We start from the raw sequence: 17,557 nt of genomic DNA, 5'->3' as shown, positions 1-17,557 counted from the left end.
CAGCACTTAAAATGCAGGGTGGCACACAAGTCCTGGCAATGCCTCCATGCTTGCCCTGTGGTCCAATGCAGCCCAGAACAAGAGCTGATGAGACAAAAGAGGAATCTGGAAAGATTCTGAAAATAACCAGCTGTCACAACCACAAAGACAGAAAACAAGTGAATCTGTGGACCCTTGGATCCAGTTGTCTGTTTTTCCTCCCACAGCTCTTCTGGGACACATTTGCTATGTGGAGGGTGAGTTCCAGGGCAGGCTTTGGGGTTCAGTCATGGGCCTGTCCCATGAGGCTTGCTGTCTTGAAGCGAGGGAGATGGAGACACTCAAAATCCATGCACTGGAATACATTTTCCTGTGATTCTTTGCTGGAATGCAGCCACAGCCAGGCACGGAGTAGTTAGTTAACCACATCGTAGTAGTAATTTCGTAACCGAAGTTCCACTGCTACAAATCCAGGCCTGTTCTCCACACTGAAAAGAGAGGAGACGTGACTGTTAACAGGCTCCTGAAAACCCGTGATCGCTGCTGGGGCCTTTGAGGCCCCAGTTTGAATGCTGCGCCCTCTGGTGGCTTCTTCCAGGGCCTGCAATTCCCTGGCACCAGGTGAACCAGGTATCTGTGAAATACAGTATCAGGCCACTCCAGGTATCCAGAACCCTAATTTGCAACCAACAGGCCCCCAGGTAACCCATGTTCACCTTAAAAATAAATAATTTCTGCACTTGAAGTCAGGGTCTTTAAACCCCAGGTCATAGTCTCTCTCTTTGTAACCTAGCAAAACTGAATGTGTCTGAAAATATTTATTGTTAAAAAATTTCTCTTCCATACACCTTAAATTTCCCTCCCATACACCAATGAAATTGTGCTGGATTTTCTGAAAGTCTCTTATTAAAACTCAAAGCTTGTTCACGGTTGAAACAAAGACCCAGGTGTTGACAATTATAAATTTTAACATAGCAAGACCTTATTTTTTGTCACTGTTGGCAGGTGAGGTGCTAATGGTTAAAAATTTTTAACAATTTTCAAACTAACCTTTTCAGACATCTCTGCTTTCTCTCACATGGGAGTGAACAGGGTCAGTTTCAGTAGGAAGCAATTGCTTCTCGACTGAGAATCGATTCTGAGTTGGAAGCTATTTTTCTTATTTTGTAAGATTTTTGGCTATATTTCAAGGGAATAAAGGTGCATACCAATAGGAACTTGAGGTTAAGTCATGTGAACTGTCCACATGCATCCTTTTTGACGTACAGCTGAATTTCCTATGGCTCAGTCTAGGAACCAGGGAACAGCAGGGAGCGTGGATGAGGACCAAGAATCACTTAGCATTATAGGGCAGAGTGGTTTCTACAGAACCAAAATGAATTGTTTTGCCAAATGGCATCAAAATAAACGGTTTCACCTGCAGCTCTCAGAGCAAGAAAAAAACATAATAAAACGGTTTGAATTATCAGTCATCTGTGATCATGGTTGGGGAAACAGGCCTCCTCAGTGTCCCTCACTTAGCGGCCATATCTGTGGTCACAAGTCAGGCCAAATAATGGCCAAGCCCAGGACACAGAGGCATGTGTGAAAACTGTCTGCCCAAAGGGACTGCCTCCACACTGCTCCCAAAGGTCTACAGTTCAACTTCTGATCATCTTTGCAAAAAGGCATTCTGCTCCAATGTGCAGATCCAAATGCACAGAGCTCCACGGAATCTTGCCCACGTGGGTTTCAGACACTCAGCAGCCAAACACCAAGCAAACCTACATAAAGAAGAAGGGACACTGCCTCAGGAGTATCATTTGGGTGGGTTTCCTGGGAATTTCTTCTTTCTACCTTGGGAAAGCCTATCTCAAGTAAGCCCAGACAAGGCTGAGCTCCAGCAGAGGAGGGTGGCCAAGTGTCCTCTGCATGGCTGGCTTCTGCCCACCTCTCACCTGCCCTTACCTGTTTCCCTAATATGGGGGTGCTTTTTCCACTCTGCTGCTAGTGGCCAGAGGCCCCTTCCTTGCTTTCCCTGCCCTCAGGTTCCCATGCTACAGTTCTCAGGTGGGACGCCTGGTGTTAAAGAGACCAATATGGACCACCTAAAAGAGGAATAACCTCCATAATTTCCCTCATTCAAAGTTCCCATGCTTGGCTCTTTATCACCATCACAATATGCAATCATGAAATAAATAAGTAAATCTTTAACAATATGTAATCATGAGTTTATGCGAGGTTAATTTGTTTCATGTTCACCTAGCAACACCCAGCCCCTCAGCCTAGCCCAGCCCAGCCCAGCCCAGAATTATAACCTCCAGGAGGAAAGTGTTAATTAGTGCTAATTCACAGTGCTTAATACTTAAGAGTATGTCCATGATAAATCTAAAAGTGTATATGTATATTTCTGTCTAAATATGCATGCATGCATCCATCCATTCATCCAACATCTACTACCCACCCATCATGTATTGACTGATCGATCTATCAGTCACCATCTAACCAGCTATCTATCATTATCTATCTATCTATCTATCTATCTATCTATCTATCTATCTATCTATCCTCTATTTACAAACCTGTCACTGGTGAAGGTGGCTGACTTTATAATGGAGAAAACAATGAAAACAGAAAAACTTCAAGTCTTTGAGAATATAGAGGGATCATTTGCATCCCCTTCATTGACTTCTCCAGATTCTGGATACTTCCATGCCTCACAAAACTGTTTCCTTTCCTTCTATGGAGAAACTATCTCACACAGGGCTTCCAAATCACCCAGAGGCAACACACTGCTGGGCCGTGGGCCCTCCACAGTTTTGCACTCCCATGGGGCTCACAGAGAACACACTTGCTTTTTGTTTTTCCCCAGCACCCATATCTGATTCACAAAAGGAGACTTTATGCTTCTGTTCAGTGCCCAGTCAGCCCACCCAGCCTAGGCGTCTGGACAGATGGCGGGACATCACTACTTACTCATATGTCCAGCACAGGTTCATCAGCTCGTACATCTCCCTTGGACAGCCTGCGGGGCAGCCCATCCTCTCTCCTTTCTCCAGCATGGTGGAAACTTCACTTCCTTTCATTCCCTGAAACATGCAAAATATACCTGAGTTTTCAAAATTCAGTGTTAAGTAAGCAAAACAATAAATAAGCCCATGCCCGGAACGGCATGGAGCACATGCCGGGAGCACATGCTTGTATGACTGTAGTATGCAAAGAGCACCTGGTCTGTGGCACAGAAGGCAGGAGAGGGGTGCCCTTGTGCCAGGCTGGGGGCCTGAGGTCTGTTCTGTTTCTTCTCCTGGGGGCTGGTTTCAGGGTATGTCCCATTTGTGAGAATGCCTCAAGCTGTACCCTAGCATTATGTACTTTCTAGTGTGTATAGCTTGATTTAAAAAAATCTAAAAATAGTAATACTTGCACCTTTGACACTGGAAATAGCCATTATTTCTAGTTCAACTCTAATTGATGTTGATATACATACCATTTTTAAGCATATCTATATGTGTGATACACTGAAAAAAACCCCATACTGTTCATTTAGCATCAAATTTCTAATTCAACTTAGAATCAACTGATGCTATATTAACTGCCCATTGTCAAAAGGTGGCGAAAGACTCAGAAAGCATGCCCTCGTTTTAAGATTCTCAGGGTCCTATAAAGAGTCTGCATTTGTCTCTTCTGATGACTCATAATTAGGAAATGAAGCAGCAATGGCTCACTCGGTAAGGCTTCTGCCCGTAGGAAAACGCTTCCCACATGAGCACTCCAAAGCTCCAGACGTCGCTCTTGCTGGAGAACTTGTAGTAGTTGATGCACTCTGGCGCGTACCACTTAACTGGCCACTTCCCGTGGGTCTGTGCCTGGGGGCCAAGAAACAGAGATGGTCCATGAAGAATGGAATAATGTGCACACATATTCCCAGCAGCGCTATTCCCAGCAGCCCAAATGTGGAAGCCACTCAAATGTCCATGGACAGGGGACAAACCAAATGGAGTGTGTCCATGACAGGATATTGTTCAGCCTTTAAGAGGAAGGGAATTCTGACACCTGTTGCAGCAGGGACAGACGACGAGATTGCTTTTCATGCAGCTGGAGACCAGTGTTCACAATGTGACTGTACCAACCAATGCTCCATCTTGATACGGTTAATATGGCAAAATTTATCTTACATGTATTTTATAGTTTTAAAAGAATGAAATTTTGACCCACAGTATGCACAGCGTGTGTGTGCATGTCCACATTACAAAATATTAAATCTTAAAATCTGAAATTTTAAGATTTAAGCACACATTTTTGGATTCAGATCAATTTCTTATACCTTTTGGTCTTTTTCTCTCATCTCTTCTCTTGGTCATTCACAGCTTCTTGAAGCCAGTCCTGGCAAGCCTGGGAGCTGTGTGTCTCCAAATGGCCCAATCACACCCCCCTCTCTACCATATTATGCATTAATTTTAGATTTTGATTTCAACATGTGAACAATATAATTATGTCGGCTATTTTAAGGTTATTTTGAATTCGGAACTGATACAAACATAAACCCTTGGCAAATCCTAAATATGATAAAGACTGAGTCTCCACCATCAACTCAAAATCCTCATCCACAGAGAGAATCACGTATGAGATTTTTTCTTGAATTCTTCCAGAAAAATCTATGAAAGGATTAAATGGGTAATATATACCTTTGGGGGTGGGGGGAGTAAGGCTGGGGGGCATACACTCTCTGCATTTTACTTTTGAATTTTTCTACTTAATCATGTTTCCTACATATACTTCTATGTCAGCAGATGCAAATGAAGTCCCTTTTAGAAGAGTTAATTGCATGCTTCATATAAATCTACCGCAACTGATTTAACCAGCCTCCTGCTGAGAGGCCATTAAGCAGCTCCCTGATATTTGCTATTGCTTGCCACGCTAGAATGAGCATTGCTGACAGCGTGTGCTGGGCATGTGTGGGTCCTCGGGAGGTGCTACTGGATCTAAGGGCGCCTGTGCTGATAGTGTGTCACAAACCCCACACCGCCACGCACAGTCCTCTGGGGTTCTACATCATCTGCGTCTATCCCTGTCATTTCTCTTTGCTCTTGTTTAATTCTATTCATTTCCATTAAAATTTGCTTTGTTTTCGGGATAAAACTCATGCCCACAGCTTTTCAGTAGTATTCAGTCTCTTTTAGGTGGCTTCTAACCTGTTATTCCCTGTGCACACTATGATGATCGATATATACATACATAGATACTGTGACAAGGGACTGATGGGAATCTTGCTCCTTTTTCTTGTCTCTCACACTGACCCTTAGCTCAGGTCTGGCACCCCTACTTCCTGCCATGCCCTGGGCCTCCTGTCAGAGGCAGGGTGAGTGCCTGGGGCTGGCCCATTAGGTAGGCACGCTCCTCCAGTCTCTCCATAGTGTGGAAATCGGGGTGAGCCCCATCCAGCCACTCACTAGGTAGACCTTCAGGATGCACCATCTATTTCTGAGGGTGCTGGACATTCTCAGAGACCTGAGCACTTGGAAATCTATCCTTGGCATCCCTTCTACTGAGTCCCGGTTTAAGTGTTTTCCAGTTGGTAAGCACAGATTCTATGTACACTGTGGCTCATTTTGTAAGAGAATGACACTTTATCTTTTTTTTCCCTTCTTTTAGTGCCTTTTTATTTATTTGAGGGTTCAGAGAAAGGTTCTAAGAAATTCCACAAAAATCAACCTGTTCAAACCATATTTTCCAAAGTATTAAATGAAGAAATTCCATTCATGCGTTTCTTCTTTTAAAAATCATCATTTAGTGCCTTGATTCCCCACTGTTCCAAGGAACATGGTTTGGAAGATACTTTTTGGAGTAAATCTGAGGGCATGATAAGTTGGAGTATTTCTATTTTATAAACAATAGAATCAAAGCATTAATAAGAACATTTTTACATAGCTATTTTTAAATAGTTAAATTGCTTATTGAAACCCATCCATAATAAACATACATTGTTTTTTAAGTTTTTATGACCTGCTGCTGTGAATATTGGCTAAATAACTCCTACCTTGTAGTAGTTTTCATCAGCACGAAGTGCTTTGGAAAGTCCAAAATCACTGATCTTGGCATAATGTTGAGTAACTAGCAAAACATTCCTTGCAGCCAGATCTCTGTGCACAAAATTGCACTCCTCCAAGTATTTCATTCCCATAGAAACCTGATGAACCAGCTCTATGATGTTCTTATCCTTGACATGCCTGAAAGTCACAATGTGTCATTAGTTATTGGACAGAAGTCCATTCCAGAACAATCAACCAACTTCTCTTGCAGACAGAAAATGCATCATCTACTCCTTTCCTGTTCTTAAATGGTATTCATGACTGGTGGCAAGTAACCTTGTTAACCTGTAGCTGCTCAAGACTGAACACCATTCTTCTAGTGTTCAAATGGTGTGATTATCAAGGCAAGTAGAGCAGCAGATGGGGATGTCAGAGCCTGGCTTTAGTTCAAACGCTTCTTTCAATACTGTCAGTTTTGCACCTGTAAAGGTACATGTGTGTGGGGGAGAGGTGACAACACCTCCTTCTGCAGAGACTGATGACCCAGTCTAAGTCAAGTACAAACAGTGTGGCAAATGGGATGCTTTACACAGTGATGATTGTCTTGACTTTTCCCAGTGTGATTTTACCCTCTTGACAAGGGGTGAGGGTGAGCACAGTGTGACTACACCATCAGTGGTTGTGATCAATGAGCAGCAGTGGGTATTTCTAAAGTAATTATGGGAACATAGAGCTCTGACAGTCATATAAGACACCACTGCTGCCCCTTATAAAGTGTTTCTTTAATTATTAAAAAGAGCGTGAGGAGAGATTGCTTGTTAAGATATTCTTGACTGCTATCGCCTAATCAATACAGAGTGAGCAAAAGGAAAGAATGCGAACCAAATTGTTGGATTAGAGCATTCAGAGATAGAAGAGCTTTTGGCCTAAAGTCTATGACTGTCTTCCCTTCTCCTTCCAGGTCCCAAGAGTAGATGAACACTGGGAAGATGTGGGAGGTGAAAAGGCTTGCTGGAGAAGTCAGGCTACTGTGGGGGTCAGGCGGGGATCCCGCCACTAAGCATAAGCTTCTGAGCTACCTAGAGGTACCTGTTCTGCTGTAAGTATTTATTGAGGGGACCGAGTTCTGCCATCTCCATCACCAGCATCCAGGACTCGGCTTCGCAAATCCCAATCATGCGCACAATGTACGGGTTGTCCAGCTGCTGCATGACATTGGCTTCTGCTAGTAACTCGTCTTTAAGAGCAGGGTCATTGGCCTCATTTTTCAGAATTTTCACAGCCACTGTTTTTACGACTCTGTAAAAGAAATCAGAATATGTAAGAAACTTTCAAACTGGCTCACTTCCAGATAATTATCTCCCACGAAAAATAATTCCTTTGCACAAAATGGTGTTTTGGAAATACCTGTAACAGAATGGAAATGCATCTTAAGAGGCCATATCACAAACTTTCTAACATGTTCTCTCATTATATAGACAAAGATCAACACCTCCTTAGGTAAAATTAATAGGAGTTGTGTTGAATAATGCCCCAATCAATGGAAAAGCCTAAATTGCAGAATATTTAAATAGCCTTTAAGCAAAACTTACATACATAGATTTCTGCAACTTCTTGCAATTTACCACCTCAGATTAGGTGCAATGTATGTGAATATCAGTGTTCTTTAATGTATGTGAGAAATAAATCATGATTAAAAACAATTTTCTCAGAGACGTGAAAATAGAGGGAAACTTCCTTAACCTGAGAAAGAGCAACTAGAAACCTATAGCTAACATCATACTTAATGGTGAAAATTTAAAGTTTTCCCCCAGAAATAAGGAACAAGAAATGAGGCTACCATCACTTTTATTCAATATTTAACTGCAGTTACTGGCTCATACGATAAGACAAGGGAAAAGATGGAAAAGTGTGAGAATTAGATATGATGCAATAAAACTGTCCTTATTTATAGAGGACTTATTTCTGGGTCAAAAATATATAAACTTGTAGAAACAATAAGAGAAAAATAATAGGAGAATTCAGCAAGGTTATTGGGTATAGATCAATAGACAAAATTAGCTGTATTGCCATGCTTAGCAATGTCAGAGAATAGAAAATAAAATTTTAAAAAGATAACATACACATTGAAAATATTAAGTATCTACAAATGAATCCAACAAAAGAACTTGTATAAACCTCTACACACAAAAATAAACAACTCTGCTGAGAGAAACTCATGGTAAAAATAACCCAAGCAGAAGACTTGATACTGTAAAGACATCATTCTGCCCCAAATTAACCTGTAGGGCCTCTCATCTCTCCAAATCCTCTAGTTGAAATTATATATCTAAAATCAAATTCATGTTAATTTACATAACTAATTAAATGAGGAATTTAAGTATAATAAGCTAGTTGAAAAAAAATTTGCATTTAGACAGGAAAATTTATGTTCATTTAAAAGTGATTGTGATATACTTACATATAATTTTAAAATAAGCATACCTGTCAATTTAGTGTATGTACATATATGTATACACATATATAGATGAGGCAGGATCAAAAGCAGGAGTTTTTGTGCTTAACTTTGGTCTATATTCTTAACCCACAAATTATGTAAATTAGCTACTGTGGAAAAAAATTCTTATAAATGTTGCTCATATTAAAATTGCATGAAACAACTAAACCTCGAATATTCATATTAGTAACATGGTAAATAATGCATATTTAGAAAGTTTGTTTCAATGACCTTTAGAAACCAATATTTTTACTGAACATTCTATGTAAAGACCAAATGAAGTACTAAGAAATTTTAATAATTTAGCAATTCCTATATTTGTATAATATGTATTATTATTTGAAATTATAGGGTAAAGCAAATAAATATTTACACTGATGTATTTGGAATCAGAATTTCCTGGGTTAGAGAAATGAGACAATAAAAAAGTCAAAGAAAAGTGCAAACTCTGTTGTTATCAGTGGATGATTGTATTTTAATTAACTATACAGATGTGTGTGTGCATATAAACATGTCAAAATACATACACTAATATTAGGTAATAGAGTAGTATTTGAGTGGTACAGCTATGATGTTTTCAATTTCTTACCTTTTGCTTGTTTCTATTTTTTAATTCTCTATAAGGTGCATGTACTACAGCTAACCTAAAATAGATAATTTTATATATATATATATTTAATAGCCATAATGGATGATTTCATTATAATTGTTCCAGAAATGAACAGAAATTATAGTGTTAATAAAAAAGAATTTTCCATGCTAGGCAACATTTGGTATCTGGGACTAAATATACATAATACATGTATATATAGCAGTCACATCTGAGCAAGCATAGTGTGATACAAAGCAACTTACTTCTTCATCTGGTAGTAGCCCTTCTTCACAGTCCCAAAATTACCAGAGCCCAGCTCCTTATCCTCCAGGGTCAGCAGCTTCCGGTCCAGGTAGACCTCCTTGGGCCTGATCTCCTCGGGGTCCGCATAGGGGCTTTCGTACACCTCAGTGTCCATGGGCAAGGCTTCTCTCTGGACCTCTGTAACGCAGTCAAGAAACAGCGTGGGGCTGCATCCTCCTGGAAGTCTCTTCATTTCCTGCTCCTGCCTCCTGTGGTCACACCTTGCCTTCCTAAAACCTAGGTCACCTTGAGCAGTGATGGTGCCCTGAGTACTCAACGCAAGATCTCTCCCAACTGGGGGGGGGGGCAGTAAAACCCCTCATCCCTGTGGTGCCTGACCCCCATTCTTATGCATTGAAAATGCGTCCTTTATGCCAGAGGCAGATGTATCCTAAGGCCATAGTAACTTTAAGCTCTACCTGAAAATTCTCGGACATTCCTCCCCACGAGAGGTAGTGTTTAGGCCACCTCCCACAGTGAGTTTTGAAATGATGTTAACCAACAGAGTAGCTCATAAGTGATGCCCTGATATACTCTGGCGAGCCTGGAAAAGCTCTGGACCTGTTGTTTTGTTTACTGGGAACCTGGCTTTTGCAGCAAGGCTGTGCTGACATGGATGTCCGTCCACGAAAACAGCATTTAGAGAGACCCTAGACTTAGGGGACACAGAGGGCACTGGCTGCCTCCAATGCCTACTCCAGCTGCACTGTGGCCTCGGCTGCAGCCCGCCCAGGCCCACGTGACTATGAGAGACCCTTACCCACCACCACCCACCCAGCTGAGCCCTGGCCAAATTCCAGACCTGCACAAGATGATTAAACAGAGGTAGATAACTGTTTATTATTGTTTTAAGTTGCTAAATTTTAGAATGATTTTTTGCAGCAATAAACAGATCAAGTTTGGCAATAAAAAAATAACCTGGGGCCATCGAAAGAATCTTGAAGGTCACCCCGAGGTCACATCTCTGAGAGCAAGTCTAGAAATGGTTACTGGGTTCACTGAGGACATAGCTTCCTTGGCCTCTCAGGGTATAAGTCAAGTCCTCACACACATCTAGAATTCTAGCAACTCAGACATCCCTTTAACCTCCCCAGCCAATCTAGCACTGCACCCTATGCTGGGACTTAGTACTGGACACAAAGATGCTTCCAGGAACACAACCTTTAGGGAGATAATTGCTTTGAGTCATAACAGTACTATAAGAAAGTAGTGCTGGGACACCGGCCTCCTCCACTGCCCGGAGGCAGCTGCGGGGAAGAGCATTTTAAGTGTGGCCCATTTATTGTGAGGGAGGCCTGCAGGGCATCCCACCCAACAACGCCACCATCCACAGGCCACGATGCCTGCTACCTACCACCACACAGCAGCGGTATCACTGCCAACCGCACTATGCTCTAATTGCTGGCAGTGGGGAGAAGAGGCGAGCAAGCTGCAATTTCCAAGTGCCCCTGGGAACCATCCCTGCACCAGGTGTCCAGTGACTGAAAACTCTCACCTCGTTCCGCGGCCCAGGGCCCTCGGTCTGGCTCGTAGGGGTTGAAAGTGCTCTCCGGTCGGTTCCCGGGGGATGGGGGCTGAGGCACACAAGCAGACACAGGTCACTCCATTATTAATACAATGTTGAGCTTATCTGCATAATTATTTTAATTTTGAAGTAATTACAGTGTGATTTTATGCAGGAAAACAAGGGAAAGAATTCGGAGGGCAGGAAAAATAGCAACACGGCTTATCTCATTCTTCGGGCAACTGCTTGGGCCTTGTGAGGGCTGCAGAAAGGTCAGGCTCCCCCAGCTCAAGGGACCTCAAGCATCTCGGAGGAGGGTGTGTAAGAGAATGAACCCACTGTTTAGGTGGAATTCCTCCCTCGGTATCATTCCCTTCTACCAAAGGATGCTGAGAGTTTCCATTATTCCCTTGGACCCATATTCCTCCATTAACTTTTTCTCTCCAATTTTATACTATATGGGAGTTATATTGGGTTGTTGGAAAAGTCATAACACATTTTTGCTTGAAAAACACAGAAAAAAATACGTCATGACTTTTCCGATAGCCCAATAGAAAAAGAAGATATAGATCCACCAGTGTTTCCATCCACTCCCAAATTCCATGCATTTCTATGTGCTGCCTGTATCTTTAATAGAGGGGGAGACTTAACAACATGTGGGTGGATGCCCAGGGCATACTGGCCGGGCAGCTCAAGTCCCCTATTGGAAGGCAGCTGATACCAGGCCAGGGTGCAGTGTCACTGCTCAATATCATTATCACCACCATCACCATGGTCATCATCACAGCTCCCGTATGGTGGGGAAGCCTGACATTGCCAGTCCAAAGGAAGGTAATTAATTCTTCCTAATATCTGGAGCAGGAAACTAAAGCACATTAAAACAAAGCTTTGCTGGTCATTATTTATGGCCACTTTCCCAATTATTATTTGATTAACATCAACTTGCATCATGTAATAATGGGGAAAGTGCCTACTCCCTACAGTCCTATAACTTTCCCTTTTTAAGTCTCTTTCTCAAGTCTTCCTGATCTACAACCCTCATCCCCAACTGAAAACAAGCTTATTGCTCCTAAAAAGTTAGTTCATGGGAAAAAAGTGTAATTCAAACAATTTTTTCGTTTTTTTTTTTTTTGGTGAGAGCTGAAGAGAAACTCGCTATTTCCATTTACTTCTCAAAGCCCAAACACTGGCCACAAAAAAATGAGATACTGCCAGAGCAGGGAGAAACGGAAAGAAACAGAGACAATAAGTTCACGATTATGTGGTCACTTCATTTCCAGCACACAAAGAGCCCTCGTCTGCCCTCCTGGTAGACACCACAGCCTGGGAAGCAGAGCACCATGAAGAAGGCCCAGGTGCCGCTCGGTCACTCGTCTCCAAAACCTTGGCTTCCTAACAACATCTACTGAGGACCACAGAGCCCGGCTCACAGGGCAAAGACCCTCTGACAAGGGGCACTGATGGGATGTCCTTGGGTTCGTTTCCTCACAGACTACCTCAACATCGCAATGACGTATAAAGAATGAAAACAGAAAAGCCCACGGCACTGTCATCTATCCACTACTAGAGCTTTGCAGCGCCCGCTGTTGGTGAGCAATAAAAGTGAGTCAAGCAAAATGATGCATGAAAGAAGGAATGAAACTCATAAACTGGAAGAATGAAGGATAAACTAATGTAACTGGACAGTGTATTCTCTTTCGTGTCTTATGCTATTGGGGGAACAGGTGTGGATAATCCCAAAAGACTTCTCTGAGACCTTCACATATGATTACAGATCACAAAATGGGGATGGGCTGCGAGTTCTCTTCTCACTCTTATATAATTACGCTGTCTAGAGAGGGCTGTCCTAGGAGAAACCAGGTCATTGCCAAGGTTTTTCATCCCAAGTTCTGCTCACTTTTCTTCTGCAATCGAACTCCAGGAGGAAAAACAATTTTCAAATTAAAAATCAACTCTCAGATTTACTATCATTTCAAGTTCTCCAATTCTCCCCACACCAGCAAATTTCTAAGATTCAGACAAAACTTCCAGATGCCAGGACCAGACTTCATGAACAAGCAGAGTGCATGAACCTTCTCTTGACCTTCAGCCCTTGGCACACTTAGGACCTTGGTCTGGGGCTGCCACCTCTCCACTCCCATAGAGAGGTCCCAAAGCAGGAGACCTGCCATTACCTGGCACATGAGGAAGAATTTTCAGAGGTGGGGGTATAAAAATAACTAGAAGGGATACAAGAGCGTCCAGAATAAGAACTAGCAGCAATAGACACGCAAATGTAAGTGTGGACAGTGATGCTTACTGAGCAGCAGGGTGGGCTTACCCCGTCTGTCCTGGCTATGGACCAGGGGACAGATCAGAGGTCTCCTTTGGAAGGTCAGGCCCCATAAATTCAGCTGTGCTGTCACAGGGCTTCATTTCCACACAGCCCTCACAGAACCTGTGATTGTGAGCCTCCGAGCTCTGCCCCCACCCATACCCCACAACAACCATATCCATGCTCTGCCCCTTCTGCCCTCAGGAAGATAACAGGTGGCATTACACTGTCACTCAGAAGAAAGTTCTAGAAAAAATGGGAAGCCTGCCATTGTGTCAGTTAAAAGGACAGTGATTATTCTATGATGAAGGTGAAGATACAAACCACAAACTTCATCTTTCTCAAAATGCTCAATGATTATGCCATTTAGAGGAACAAATTGTAAAAAATGAGCTCTAAGAGAATGATAAATTACCACAGGTTTGATTATTGCTTAAATTTAGTACAATTTTACTTTAATGTGCTGGTCCACATTATCCTTTGCCATTACTCTTTATACTTTGTATTTATGATTTGCTCTGCCTTCATGGGTATGATCTTTTCTACACTAAGAACAAGGTATACATAAAATGTTGACGGTTCCTTTTTTCCCATGTTTGCTAATGTTCAGAACAGAGGTTAAAACTGCAGACACCACTAGATGGCACTAGCTACCCTAACTTTCTATTTTCTAAACGTGATAAATTCAGGTAAAAACAGAGCACAATGGACTATGCTAGTGAACTGTTTGTGTTTTCATGGTGGGTGTGGTGTTGTAACGACAACTGAGGGGGGAGAATCCTCTAAAATACAGGCAACACTGCAAACCAATGTTACTCAATAAAAATAAAGTTAATTTACTTCTGGGAAGAGAAGTGATGCAAATCAAATAAAAGAAAATTAAAACCAATATCTCCATGATAATGAAAAGAAAATCATGTCCCTGATCTCTTATTGGCCAGGGTTAACTGCAAATAGAAAATGTATTTGACAAATATTCTAAAGAGTGCATGCCTGTATTTAAGAACTGGGGGACTCAGAAATAATCAAAAGAGAAAGAAATTACTGCTTTTAAGGAGCTGACAGGCTAATTCAGAGTTTTCTGATTAGGCAGAGCTGCTGCATCTCCTAATATCCATTTCCTAAACCTTAATTTTTACTCCCAGACTTCCTGAAAGACATTTTCTAATTAGGCAGCAACACACTGTCACAGTGGCCATGACAGAAGAGTCAGCAGGCTTCAGAAACGTTGTGTGTCACTAGCCCTGCACGGTTCCGGTCTGTGAGCCCGAAGGGCAGTAGTCTGGGCCAAGGCAGACAGCCTTGGTCAGGGCACAGGATAATATGAGCTCTGCTTCAGTTGCTCACCTAGGAACAAAGATCTAAGACCTGGTGCTTTAAAATGAGGTGGAAGGCCATTTTCTCACGGGTCTGGCCCAGCCCTACAAAAGTTACTAAGAGGCATAACCTACAATTTTTCTTCGCTCTCTTCTCCAAGCTAACCCTGGTAAACTGTGTATTTAAATATGTCTTTATGTATTCCAATTAACGGCATATGTGTTGGAATAAAACATGAAAATGGGTTTCATTTGGAATTCTTGAACACATTTCCACAACTAAGATAAATAAGTCTTAGAGAAGTTGGCTTTGAAATATGAAACTTTCACTCGTCAAGGATGCTGTTCAAACTCTGCCAATTTTCTTTAATAGAAGGATAGAGTTATGTACTTGAGAAACATTCCATTACTGATAAAAGTAGGGTTTCATTAATTTGAGGATTACCAGTCGTTAAAGCAAGTGTGTGGGGTGGAGGGGGAAGGAAGTATCTCACTTGCTATTTTTAGTTAAATTCACTTATATTCTTAAGTATTAAAATGTTACAAATTTCTATAAAAAGGCTTAAAATACACCTACCCTTGAATTTTATTATGAAATTTCAAAGTACCTGATTAGCAATCTTCCAATCAAAACATACTTTTCACTAAGTATCTATACGCTACAGTTAATTCAACTTCTAACACGACTTTTTTATGCTTGAATTTTTAAAAGCAACTACTTACGCTAATCAAGTTAACAAATTCAAGAAAGTTATTTATACTCTAGTTAAATAGATGGAATATTTCATGTAATTCCCCTAAGCCTTTTCTTATGTTTGGTTAAATAAAAGAAAATTAGTTCTCCATATATTTGTGAAAACATAAATATTAGTCCTCCTAAGATACTTCTGATGAGCAATTAAAACATTTTTAATCCATAGCTCAAATCACCCCTATCCTGCTTTCCTATTAAATTTTGGCATTTGTGACAATTCAGTGCATATTTCAATTATTATAAATTTAAACAGAATACAGCCAAACAGTATTGTCACAGTGTTACTTGGATTCTTTCTAGTATTTAATTCTTTAAAAAAATGATTAATTTTAATATGTGCAAATTTAAAAAGATATAACAGGACTTACAATGAAAAGTTGGTGTTCTTGACACCTGTTTTCTACTTCCAAGGCAACCAATATGTCCTATATTCTTCCAGAATATCTTATATTATATTAGCACATTTGCATACATATGTCTTTATCTTTGGTGATTAAAACTAAATTCTGGAAGCAATTATAAATTGCAACTGCTTCCCATTGTATTCATCTTTCTGTAATTGATTTTATTTCCCATTGACAGATTTTTAAATTATTTCCAAGCTTTGTGAGTTATACAATGTTGTAGTAAATATCTTCATATAGACCCGATTACACATAAAAGAACTATATGATAAATACCTAGGAATAAAAATTTCAGAGTTGTTATATGTGCCTTGAGTTTTGAGGGATGTTATGAAATTGCCTTTCTTAGATATTATATCATTTCATACTTTTCATTGAATTGTGAAAGTGCTTATTCATGATACCCTTGCTGTCTACCAAGTTGCCAAGCATTTTTATTTGATTCAGTTTCACTGCTAGACATTATAGGCCACCAGAGTTTTAACTTGCATTTCCGTTATTATGTTTTTCCTATCATTTAGTGCTATTTATACCCACTTTACTGTAAACCTCTGCCCTGCCAGACAACTGAAATTTTTCTTACTGATTTATAAAATCTCTTTAATCTTATAGATGTGTGTATATATATATATATATATAAAATCATTACCAATACTTAATCCAAGTTTTTTCTTTTTCTTTTGATGTTATAGTTCTTATTCATGCAAATGCTTATTTTTTTGGTTGTTTTATTTACTGATATTTTCTTCAATATTCCTTACATTTGTTCTTTGTTAGTCTAAAGATCTTCTAAAATTTATCTTCTAGACATTCATTTGGTCACTGTGGATGACCTGAGTTTGTTTAAACCTGCTGGGGACAATGATGAGGCAGTGTCTGTCTCCTCACAATGCTGTTATTATTTCTTGGAGAGATGTTTTTGGGTAGCCTGAACCCAAATAATAATCTCAGTCATTGAATCAGGCTGTGATCTCAAGTACTACTGTACTTTCCTGATGGCCTGCCCTACAGACACTGCTAGCCAGCCCAGACACTTGCCTGTGTGTGTATATACATGAATATAGATGAAGGTATGTATCAATGTTTATGTACATGCATGGACACATGTGTCTCTTTTGTACATAAATCTTTGACTGGTCAAGCTCCCCTGCGTGACTCCTGGATCGGGTACGTGGAAATCACAGAATTAAGATCAATGTGCTGTGTCTGCTTTGTAACAGTGAAAACGCTCATCTCTAGGAATGTGCCTGGACTAGGGGCTGTGACCTGGCACTCAGGCCTTGGGGATTATAATGAGAAAGATGAATGAAAAATCGCGGGAAAGAGGGCGCAGCCCACGGAGCTTCTCATGGCTACTAGGCATCCGCTGTCTGTGGAGGGTCTGAAGAAGGGGGTGAGTAGGGGCCCTGCCTGCTGAGGAGGCCCCTGTGGGCATGGCTGCTGCCTGGATTGTGCTGTGAAGCTTTGTTAGTGCACTTTGCACTCAGCGCTCCAGTTCTGCCAGCTGAACTGCCAAGCCGCAGCAGTGACCAAGGACGCGAGTTGGATATGTAATAAGAAACCTCAAAAGATAGTCCATGGTAGAAAAACACCCTGAATCAGAATGCAGCTTGAATCCCTCAGCTGCTGGGGAACCCTTTGGACTATTTTCCACTGGACTGCAGTCCTGCAAAATGCATCCTGGCCACTGAGTGAGCAGAAAGGGCAGTGCTGACTTTCATCCAGGACCAGAACATCTGTGAACATGGCCTTGCCTCAGCTTATGGGGAATGCAGACCCGTTCAAGGCTAACACTCATTTACCTGTTACTGACATTAAGAATACATTGCCTTGACAACCTGGCACGGGGAGCCCTCACTGTCACCCCCCAAGGGTGACAACACCAT

At 41.3% G+C, this 17,557-nt stretch overlaps 1 protein-coding gene across 3 annotated transcripts in view; it reads right to left on the bottom strand.

Annotated features, from left to right (window-relative positions):
- Positions 1-394: 394 nt before the first annotated feature.
- SYK (spleen associated tyrosine kinase) overlaps positions 395-17,557 on the bottom strand; it is a gene marked incomplete at both ends in the record, with an annotated part of 38,872 nt that continues 21,709 nt past the window's right edge. Inside the window, 8 exons of one of the 3 annotated variants that reach the window (XM_084239387.1) lie at positions 395-467; positions 2,935-3,047; positions 3,684-3,824; positions 5,996-6,185; positions 7,077-7,286; positions 9,340-9,517; positions 10,875-10,953; positions 12,710-12,724. In XM_084239387.1, the coding sequence (XP_084095513.1) occupies positions 395-467; positions 2,935-3,047; positions 3,684-3,824; positions 5,996-6,185; positions 7,077-7,286; positions 9,340-9,517; positions 10,875-10,953; positions 12,710-12,724 (999 nt within the window). The remainder of the gene's footprint in view (positions 468-2,934; positions 3,048-3,683; positions 3,825-5,995; positions 6,186-7,076; positions 7,287-9,339; positions 9,518-10,874; positions 10,954-12,709; positions 12,725-17,557) is intronic. The other 2 variants (XM_084239388.1, XM_084239389.1) reach the window with 2 other exon arrangements.

Source organism: Talpa europaea (genome assembly GCF_964194135.1).
Source record: "Talpa europaea genome assembly, chromosome: 7".
Taxonomy (NCBI): Eukaryota; Metazoa; Chordata; class Mammalia; order Eulipotyphla; family Talpidae; genus Talpa; species Talpa europaea.
Note: the sequence above shows the minus strand (reverse complement) of the source record. Positions and strands in the feature narration are given on the sequence as shown.